The sequence below is a fragment of the Octodon degus genome, unplaced genomic scaffold (assembly GCF_000260255.1).
Source record: "Octodon degus isolate 3935 unplaced genomic scaffold, OctDeg1.0 scaffold00103, whole genome shotgun sequence".
Classification (NCBI taxonomy): domain Eukaryota; kingdom Metazoa; phylum Chordata; class Mammalia; order Rodentia; family Octodontidae; genus Octodon; species Octodon degus.
Genome location: NW_004524679.1, coordinates 9,437,785 through 9,448,257, shown reverse-complemented (window position 1 = coordinate 9,448,257; position 10,473 = coordinate 9,437,785). Strand labels below are relative to the sequence as shown.

Here is a 10,473-nt window from a genome sequence, read left to right as displayed (position 1 = left end):
TTAAATCTTTACATAATTCCAGAAATAGCTATTAAATGCGTATACTTGATGATTTTTACTTTCCAGACATCTTTCTAGATTCATACTAAATCAAAGCATTTTTAAAAGTTTCAAGCTAACAGTTATACTTGAGATTTATGAGTTTAAAAGAAAAGTGGTAATAGATAATAAGAAATAGAGAATATACATGATACACAACTACTAATATAATTATTTTAAATTTTGCTTCAAGTTTCATAGTCTTCATAAGGTTTTATGATCAAAATGATGTAATACCTGAAAACCACTCTTATTTCAGATTTTCTGTTGATAATTTTACACAGAATATATATTAAAAGTGTTCCAAATTTTTGATGCACATATAAACATGATGTAAGGTTTCATTTCACCTTTGAATTTAAGCTTACATATCCTGTAAATAGCTTTTTCAACTTCATATATAAGAAAAAATATTCATCACATCATGTTTATAATATAAAAATTAATAAAAATATCTAAATATTCAGTAGCAAGCTATTACATTCTAGTACATCTAAAAATGGAATATTACACAGGTACTAAAATAATGTTGATTAATATTTAGTGCCACAAAAGGATAGTTATGGCTATTTAAACTAAAGATGTACAATACATGTGGGAATTTTTAAATTGTGGATATGCTTAGAAGTAATGTATGGAATGTTATGTCAAACTTTTTAAGGCAGTCTCCTTTTATGTCATTCAAGCTTGCCTTGAACTCACTATGTAGACCAGACTGGCCCCAGATTCACGGCAATCCTACTGCCTTAGCTTCCTAACAGCTGGGATTACAGTTATGTGCCACCAAATCTGACAATAGTGTTAATTTTGAATTTTGATAATTTTGCTTCATTTTGTACTGTGTACATTTTTATGGTGAACATGCATCCAAACAAGAGTATTTGGGAAAAGCTTGTTTTAGTTTGCACACTCTACATCTGGTGACAACCATAACCACAGCCATCTTTCCTGCACAAATACAAACATGGCCATCTTTTCCAAAATCATACAACAAATTAAGTTTGTATACTGAGGCACCACTATATATATAGAACCAGCTTATTATTATTATTCTATGGTTCAAAGTCTAAGATTGGGCATGGTGGCACATGCCTGTAATCCCAGAGTTGGGGAGACTAAAAACAAGAACCTGTACCAAATACATAAAAAACTAACAAAAATGTTAACAATGTTATATATTTACAATGTAAGAAAATGTTCATACACCATACAAATCCTACTGACAACAGAAGCAAATATTTTTGTGATTGGATCTGTATTAATAATAAATCATATTTTAGAGTAATTGGCCAATCTTATGTAAATTATAAATTTCTCTACTTCATAAATGTATCTGAACTGGTATATATTTTAAAAGGTCATATAAAAATGACAAAATATATATTTTAATATGGATGGAAAGCAGAGAGTGAAGGTAATATGAAACAGCAGGTGAAAAAGAGATTACAGGGCATATTATGTAACTGCAATACCAAACAGAACATTTTTTTTGAGTTTCTTAGCATCCCAAATATAAAGACAACTTAGTCCATAATTCTCATATACTGGTAGTATATGATTTAAACAATATATAAGTTTCTTCTTAACTTTCAAGTACCTCTGTATGTTATATAGTGGCTACATTCAAGAATTTACAAGAGATAATAAGTTTAATAGACGTCCTTTAATATAATTTCCCAATATCATTCTATAGATTATTTAACTTTTACGTAAAAATGACACTTGATTGAGGATGAAAGTAAAATATTATCTGCAGTAAAGGCAAGTTAGTGCAGTTACTCATGTTTATTGTTAATTTAACATTATCTAAGTACAGGCACTAGAGATTCCAGAAAAATGAGTGATAAGAATTGTTCATAGTGTCCTCAACTCTCAACTTTCTCAGGAAGGTTTTTTTAAGCTTTAAATAGCCACTGCCTGAAGTATTAATTTTTTAAGGTACAGATTAAGAAAATTGGGCATGAAGCTAACAAAAACAAATCCCAACACTTATCAGTATCACTAAAAACCCAGTAATATGCCCACAATATATTTTAAATGGAAAATACATAAAAAAACTTCACATCTTTTAAAAAGAACATTCATTTAAAAATAATAATTTAAAGTGAAATTATGCACAGATTCTAAATGGATCAAATAGTTTTACCTGGCCTATAGATAACTTGAAAAACAAGTGAAAGATTTTTTCTATGACACATTTGGCAAGATCGCCCTAAGACAATTTGCAAGGAGAAAATTAAATTTAATGTTCTTTAAATAAATAAGGAGGGAAATATATTCCATCAATTTTCTCACCTTGGCTGTTCAGGAAAAAATGTGGACGAATAAATTTTATTCTACATATTTCTAAGGATATTATATCAAAAAATAGTACAAAATGACTTTAGAAATAGAAATTATGTTCTTCACTTACATGAACAAGTATATCTAGTCTCAGTTTGTTTTTAAAAGAAAATATTCACTTAAAAATAACACTTTTCAATTGGCACAAAATAACTCCTTATTACAAAGGGGGCCAAACTATAAGTAGCATGAGCTAAAGCTGAAAAGAATTGAGCATTGTGATTCTCACCACCTGCGCCTAGCCTGGCCGAGAGTGACGTGCAGGAGTTTGGAGCCCACTAAACGACCATTCATCTCATCCACTGCTTTGGTGGCTTCTTCAAAAGAAGAAAAGCAGACGACACCAAACCCTTTCCCTTGCCCCACTTCCAGCATCACTTTGGCTCTGCTAATTGATCCAAATGAAGAAAATTCTTCCTTCAGTTTTTCATCATCCATGGTTTCATCCAGGTTCTTAATATATATAGGCACACCTGGAGGCCGATTTTTTTCTTTCAATCTCAGCTTCTCAAACCTCCTCCGTAATTCAGCCAAGCGTTCGATTTTCTTCTGTGCTCTTCCTACATATAGAACTTTCCCATCCATTGACTTTCCATGAAGGTCTAACACAGCCTTTTGAGCAGCCTCGTGGGTCTCATATTTCACAAATCCAAACCCTTTAGATTTCCCACTAGCATCTCTTACTACCTTAACACTCTCAGTTTGCCCATATTCACTGAAAATTTCTTTCAGTTTTTCATCATCCATGTCATCTCCAAGGTTTTTAACAAAAACATTGGTGAAAGTTGCTCTATCCCTGGTTCTGACTTCAGCTGCTCGCTCTTCAGGGAATTTGAATCTGCCAACGTACACTTGGCGGTTGTTGAGCTGCACTCCATTCATGTGCCAAATAGCCCTATTGGCAGCAGCCAGGCTGTCAAAATGCACATACGCATAACCCTTAGAGCCATTGTCATCGCATACAACTTTACAGGAGAGAATGTTCCCAAAAGCAGAAAATAAATAAAACAGACCCCTATTATCTATAGATTTGTCCAGGTTTTTGATGAATATATTTCCAACTCCAGACTTTCTTAAACGGTCATCTGGCTGTGACCACATGAGGCGGAAGGGTTTGCCATTAATCAAGTCAAAATTCATGGTGTTCAGGGCCCACTCAGCATCCGCAGGAAAGCGGAAGTTCACATAGCCATAGCCCAGGGGACTGCGGGTCACTGGGTCACGGCAGATTCTGGTGAAACGCAGAGGGCCAGCAGGCCTGAACTTCTTATAGAGCATGTCCTCGGTGACATCTGGATCCAAGTCACCCACATATAGGGCAGCTTTGAGGTACTTCTTTTTCTTGCCTGCAGAATTAGGCTCCCCACTCCCCATCTTTCTGGACACAGGAGGCTTTCGGAGGAGAGAAAAAGGCTGCTTTCTCTAATCTATGGGCCAAAAAGCTGTTCAGGAACAGAAAAAACCAAGGCAGACGAAGGCAAGCTAAAAGCAGACCCAGAATCACTGTTGAGGCTGAGAAAATGAAGTTCAGAAACAGCTGGTCAGCAGGCTCAGAACAAACGCATTAGACATAAAGGCACCCCATAATGAGTATGTTCTCCTTAAAGGGACTTAAAATTTTAACCCGTTCAGATTTTAAAACCAGTTTCAAAAACCTGTATTCGGTATGCAATTACTCTTTCCCCGTTTATTTTATGAAATCATCAAGCAGCTGGCTGCCTTCCTACATCTATCTAGCATTGTTGAGGCCTCGCGACCGTTTTTTTTTTTCTTTTTTCCTTTCTTTCTTTCTTTCTTTTTTTTTTTTCATAAATATAGGCCTCGAGCTCCTGTTGGTTTAAATAATTGTATCAACAAGGGCAGGGGCCCAGTATGTATTCCTCCGCCGGCTGCCTGGCGGCTCCCCGGAGGGCTCCCAACTTACTAAAAGGCCGCTCGGCACTCAGCGTCAGCGAAAGGGTACACTGGACACTTGGTGCTCTGGGACAGCAGGCAGGCTGCAGGCAGCAGATCAGACAGAGAGACAGAAGCAGAAACGCGCGGGGAACCGGAGACCGCCCAGATACCCAAGATGCCCACTGGGTACGGACCAAGTGAGGCGCGGTGATTTCTGCAGCCTGAGGCTGGCGGCAGGTCCGGAGGGACTGACTGGCAGACGCGCAGAGGGTCAGCTCAGACGCGAGGCGGGTCCCGACAGACGCAGGGCGGAGTCAGCAGAGAACAGGCGCGGCTGGCAGGCCCAGTGGGGACTGATGAGCAAGGGTCGCTTTCGGAAGGACAGATCAACCCAGAGACCAAGGGTCTGTAGCTGGGGGTTGGAGGAAGGCGGGCGGGGCACGAGAAAACCCGGCACACCGTGCTGAGTAACTTCCCCCTTGCTTGTGCCAATGCCAAGATATCACACACACACACACACACACACACACACACACACACACACCCGCTCGCGCGCGCACGCGCATACACACACGCGCACACCCACGATATTCATTTTAGATTTTTCCTTTCAAAATATGTATTTATTATGTTTTAAACATCTAGGCTGCTTTTCATAAAGTCATAAAAGGAGTTTATGCCCAGGCGAGAAAGAATACATCTTTTTTATAAACATGATTTCCTAAAGCATTTTTGTTAAGGGAAGAAGATGAAAGGTCCCATACTTTCCTCAGTGCATTGGAAAGGCAAAGTTAACAATTGTACTGGGCTCCAGGTCCAATGCTAAAAGATCACATGGTCAAATAACACACAGGGCCACAGCCATCCTGCTTGATCTTTATCCTTACTGCACTAATCCTCAGCATAATGATAGCATTATACCCAGATAGTGGGTATAACTGACAGAGCTCTTTTGTTTTTTTCCAGTAAAACTAAAGTTTTAATGATGGAGAAACATTAAATGTGTTTTGATGGTATTTAGTTCTGTGAAACGATAAAAATGTTGAGATGCTTTCATAATCACAGTTACAAAATTTCAGTTAAAGGACAAAAGCTACAAAATCAATACAACATTCATAATTAATATCCATAGGTGAAATAACTATGGCAAGATAAATGCATTTCATATAATTATGAATTTCAATGTGATTTGTCAATTTAATGTCATTATGGTGAAGAATGTCCTGAGTAGAGACTTAGGCTTCCAATAAGGTGCAATATCTCTTGAACGTGGTGTACTAAAATAACATCATATATATAAAAGAATAATTTCCACAGTCTCAACACTAACATTAACTAACATTTCCATTTGTTGGTGTAACCACCTAAATGCCCATACTCAAGCTGATTTATATTTGTCCTACAATTATTTTTTTCTCTACAATTCTATAGAAATTATGCATTTAAAAATTTTCAAAAATTCTGTATTTACCAAAGATTTTGGGGTCATTACAATACAGATAATATAAACTATAGTGTAAAAACATACATCAGGGATGGGGTGATAGCTCAGTAGAATAAGCGCTTCCCTGGCAATCACATGATCCTGAGTTCAATCCCCAGTACCAAAAAAAAAATGCAGATAAAAGATCAGTAATATTAAAATCATTTGAAATAAATGAATTTCAGTCTTCTTTCTAGTTAGAATTTTAGTATGAAGAGAGATAATAATTTCACCCATAATTTCTCAGTCATTTTACTATTTATTTTGAGAAGGCTTAGGAGTGAAAATGTTAAATGTAGAATATTTCTTGTAGTTTTTAAATACTAAAAGCAAGTTTGTATTTTATGCAAATATGATTAATATGTTAAAATCCAATGAAAGTCTTGAATCAAATTCTAATGCAGTTCAGTGAACCATATTTTAGTCTTTAGAATTTCAGATGCATTTTTTTTTCTTTTTGAGTTGAGATCTTATTATGAAGTTCAGGCTGGCCTTAAGCTCACTTTGTAGCCCAGGCTAGTATCAAACTCATCAATCCTCCTGCCTCAGCCTTCTGAGTGCTGGGATTACAGGCATGCACTATCATATATATGGCCATACCACCCTGAATGTGCCTAATATCATCTGATCCATGAAGCTAAGAAGGGTTGGGCCTGGTCAGAACTTCGATGGGAGATACGTTTTGAATTAGAAAACAACCATAGACAACTTTCATTCTAAGCACATCTGATCACCTATAAATATTTATAGTTGACAATAATATGTCAGCATGAGTAGAGAAAAAGAAGAATTACAAATATATGGATCTTCCTTATTGTAAGAATATTGTATTCTGAAATAAAAATCTGAACTATATATGAGATTTCATTATGGAAGCAATCTTGGTTCTTTCTGTATGAAGACTGGTTTGGGTGAAGAAAATATCACAAGGAAAAAAAAAACCTTTGTGACTTAGGGCTGGATTCATGTTTTCATAAAAAGAAAGATAAAACAATTTAACATTAAGAATGTGATCTAAATAGACATTTCTAGGTTTACTTTGAAGAAGTGAGTATTATTTTATTTTTCATTCATTTAATGAGAGAAAATAGCAATGAAACAGTTTTGAAACAAGTTAGTAGGACTGTTATAATAATTAATACATTGTATATTGTTCTCTTCTTAGTAGTTATTCAGAGGACAAGATGCAAACATGATATCTTGTCCAAACACTATTAGTACAAATCTTTCTTCCCATTGAACTAAGAGAAAGTAGCTGTATATCTATCTTATTTTGTGTATATATTTTTTTCACTATAAAATGGTTCTTTATTTATATCTCCCTGTTTTGTTTTGTCAGGCCTGGGTGTTCCACTGCTGTTAGAGAAGCTGTATACCTGTCATCTTGGTCTTCTAAATTTGTACTGTTCCCAATGTCATATCAATTATTGTCATACTCCCTTTAAAGTAAATGTATGTAAAAAAATGTTAGCAAAAGTAAATGAGGGACAAGAAAGACAAACTGTCATAGGATTGTCCTGCTACAATGTTGTATATGATTTGATTTCTAAATATCTGTGTAAAAATGTGTAATTGCTTTAAAAACATTCTGTAGAGATTTGAATTTTAGAACATTCATGGTTGTTGAAAAATAGCACTTGCATTTTATGTCTAAGGAATGTTTTATTCAGATAGTTAGTGATGATAAATTTATTTTGTATACATGAAGAAAATGCATCCTATGCTTGAGAATTAATGTTCTATGTGATAATTCTTGAGGCACTTTAGTAAGATTAGTTAGAAACAATATTAGAGTGTACTTATTTGATTATACATCCAAAAGTGAGAAAAAGACCAAAATGAGGAACCTTTCAACAGAATTATTAATAAAAAGAGGTTTGTACTATATTGTCAATAAAGAAGTACAACATTCTCTAATATTTTATTAAGAATTCCAATATTTTCAAATTATAAAATCAGGCATTACATGCTTTTTAAGACAATTAGTATAATACATAATTTCATTATTCTAGGACTTTTTCCAAACTAAGATACCACTTTCATGAAAGCAGTTAAAATGTTTTGTCTTTACACCTGCTTGCCTGATCCCTGCATCCCTTTTCCAGCCAAAGCCCAGCCCCTAAATGTGTGTGAGATTTTCTGTGCACAGTCACCCAATCCCTTTCAAGCTGCAACCCAGACCTGGCTTGCTGCAGAAGGAAGAAGCTGAGAACAGCAGCAAAACAAAAGCAAGATACTGATAAAAAATAGAGGAGAATAGAAAAATGATGGAATTTTTGAATGAGAAATATAGGAAAGAAACGAAATGCATGAAGCATATTCAGAAAGACATACATGAAAATAAAAACCTGAATCAAAAGCTGGAGAAGATGATTGAAAGAAAGTGAAGGTAGAGTTTCAGAGCTGGGAGACAACATTGCAGCTAGTGAAAAGGCAAGCAAAGAGCTCTTTAAAAAAACTAGGATGGAGGAAAAAATAGTTCAACATCTGAAAGACAATGTAAATATGAATAATGTAAGACTAATAGGAATCAATGAGAAAGAAGGAGTCAATACAAATGATATGAAAAGTATATGAGCAAAAGTAATAGCAGAAAACTTCAAAAATATGAGGAAACAATCTGACATTCACCTAACCAAAGCATGTAGAATGCCAAGTAATATCAACCCAATTAAAAACACACAGAGACATATAATAATAAATATCCCAGAAATCCAACACAAGAAAAATATGGTAAAAACCGTGAGAAAAAAGAAACAGATTATATTTAAAGGAAAACCCATCAGAATGATGGCAGGTTTCTCCTTACAAACCATCAAGTCAAGAAGAGCACAGAATAAAGTACTTCAAGTCCTCCAAGAAAACAAATTGCAGCCCAGACTTCTATACCCTGCCAAACTCTCTTTCAAGTGTGATGGAGAAATGAAATACTGCTGTGACTAAGAAAAAGGAATTTCATAATGACAAAGCCAAATCTACACAGACTAGTAAAAGATATCCTAGAGAGGGACCAAAATGACCACAATTCCAAGAATGATAATGGAAAGAACCCACCAAATAGGGCAAACAAACACAGGAGAAAAAAGGGGCATTCAGAGGAAGATAAGTAACACGTCAATCATAAATCCATACATCTCATTTATAAACATCAGTGTAAATGGACTATGTCCTCCAATTAAAGAAATGCAATGGCAGAGTAGATTAGGAAGCAAACTCCAACCATATACTCTATAAAAGTAACACACTAAAATCATAAAGAAACTTATAGGCTGAAAGTCAAAGGATCAAAAACAATACTATATTCCTCAGTACCACAGAAAAAATTAGGGGTAGCAATTTTGATCACAGGCAGTCTGAACTACAAGCCAAGAATGATCAAAGGAAATAAAGAAGGCCACTACATACTGGTTAGGGCAAAAATACAAGAGGAAGAGGTAACAGTCATAAATATGTACACATCAACTGAGCTAACACACAACTGTATAAGACAAATCTTTTTTTTTCTTTCCATTCCAGGGATCAAACTCAGGACCTTGCACTTGGCAGGCAAGCACTTATTCTACTGAGCTATCTCCCCAGCCCCCTATAACACAAATCTTAATGGACGTGTAAAATCTAAATCAAATACCATAATCTTAACGGGAGCCCTTAGCAACCCCTTAACTGACCAAAGATATAGGTCTAGCAGAAAGAAATTAGCAAAGGAGAAGCAGAACTGAACCAGAAGTTGGAAAAAATGGACTTAGTGGACATATACAGTGTTCCACTCAACCACAGCTGAATACATGTTTTTTTCAGCTTCAAATGGGACATTTTCTAAAATATAATACATAATAGTCCATTGTTTATGCTTAAGTACATGCAAGAAAACATAAATTATCCCATGCATCTTATCTGACCACAGTTCAATGAAACTAGAAAATAAACTAGAAATAAATGAGAAAAGAAAACAGAAAACTCCCACAAACATATGGAAATTAAACAACACCTTCCTCAGCAACCAATGGGTTACAGATGAAATTAAGGAAGAAAATAAAAAATATCAAAAATTCTATGAAAATTTAAGTACAACTTCTCAGAATTTATAGGATGCAACAAAAGCAGTTGTTACAGGGAAATTTATAATTGTGAATTCACATATTAGGTAAACAGAACAGGAAATAATAGTACTCTAATGATGCATCTCAAGCGTCTAGAAAAAGAAGAGGAAACAATACCCAAAGACTGGAAGAAATTATAAAAATTAAAGCAGAAATCAGTGCAATCCAGACAAAGGATTCAAAACATAGAATTAACAAATCAGAAAGCTAGTTCTTTGAAATATTAAATAAGATTGATATTCCCCTAGATAACCTCAATGAAAAGAGGAAAGAAAAATTCAAATACATGCAATAAGGAATAAAAAAGGTGAAACTGTCACAGAATCTGTGGAAATTCAGATAATCAATAGGTATTCTGGGAATCTTTACTCTCACAGAACTGAGGACACAGAAGGAATGGACAGATAACTAGAAAGCAACAAATTATCAAAATATGATCAAGAAGATATAAGCACTCTAAATAACTCCATAACATACAGTGGAATTCAAAAAAACTTACCAAGAAAGAAAAGTTCAGTTCCTTATAGATTCACAGAATTCTGAAAGAAATTTTCACAAGATACAAACCCAGTACTCTTCAAAATCTTCAATGAAATTTAAAAAGGAAATAAT

At 34.9% G+C, this 10,473-nt stretch overlaps 1 protein-coding gene across 1 annotated transcript; it reads right to left on the bottom strand.

Moving 5' to 3' along the window:
- Positions 1-2,335: 2,335 nt before the first annotated feature.
- Positions 2,336-4,516, bottom strand: Pabpc5 (poly(A) binding protein cytoplasmic 5). The gene is made up of 2 exons (XM_004638821.2): positions 4,473-4,516; positions 2,336-3,894 (listed from the first exon to the last, which is right to left on the bottom strand). Exon 2 carries the CDS (start codon positions 3,754-3,756, stop codon positions 2,608-2,610), a length of 1,149 nt encoding a protein of 382 aa, XP_004638878.1. The 5' UTR covers positions 3,757-3,894; positions 4,473-4,516; the 3' UTR covers positions 2,336-2,607.
- Positions 4,517-10,473: the final 5,957 nt, after the last annotated feature.

Bases quoted from the DNA above. Each gene is read 5' to 3' on its own strand.
- Pabpc5 (XM_004638821.2), bottom strand. From the start codon at position 3,756: ATGGGGAGTGGGGAGCCTAATTCTGCAGGCAAGAAAAAGAAGTACCTC.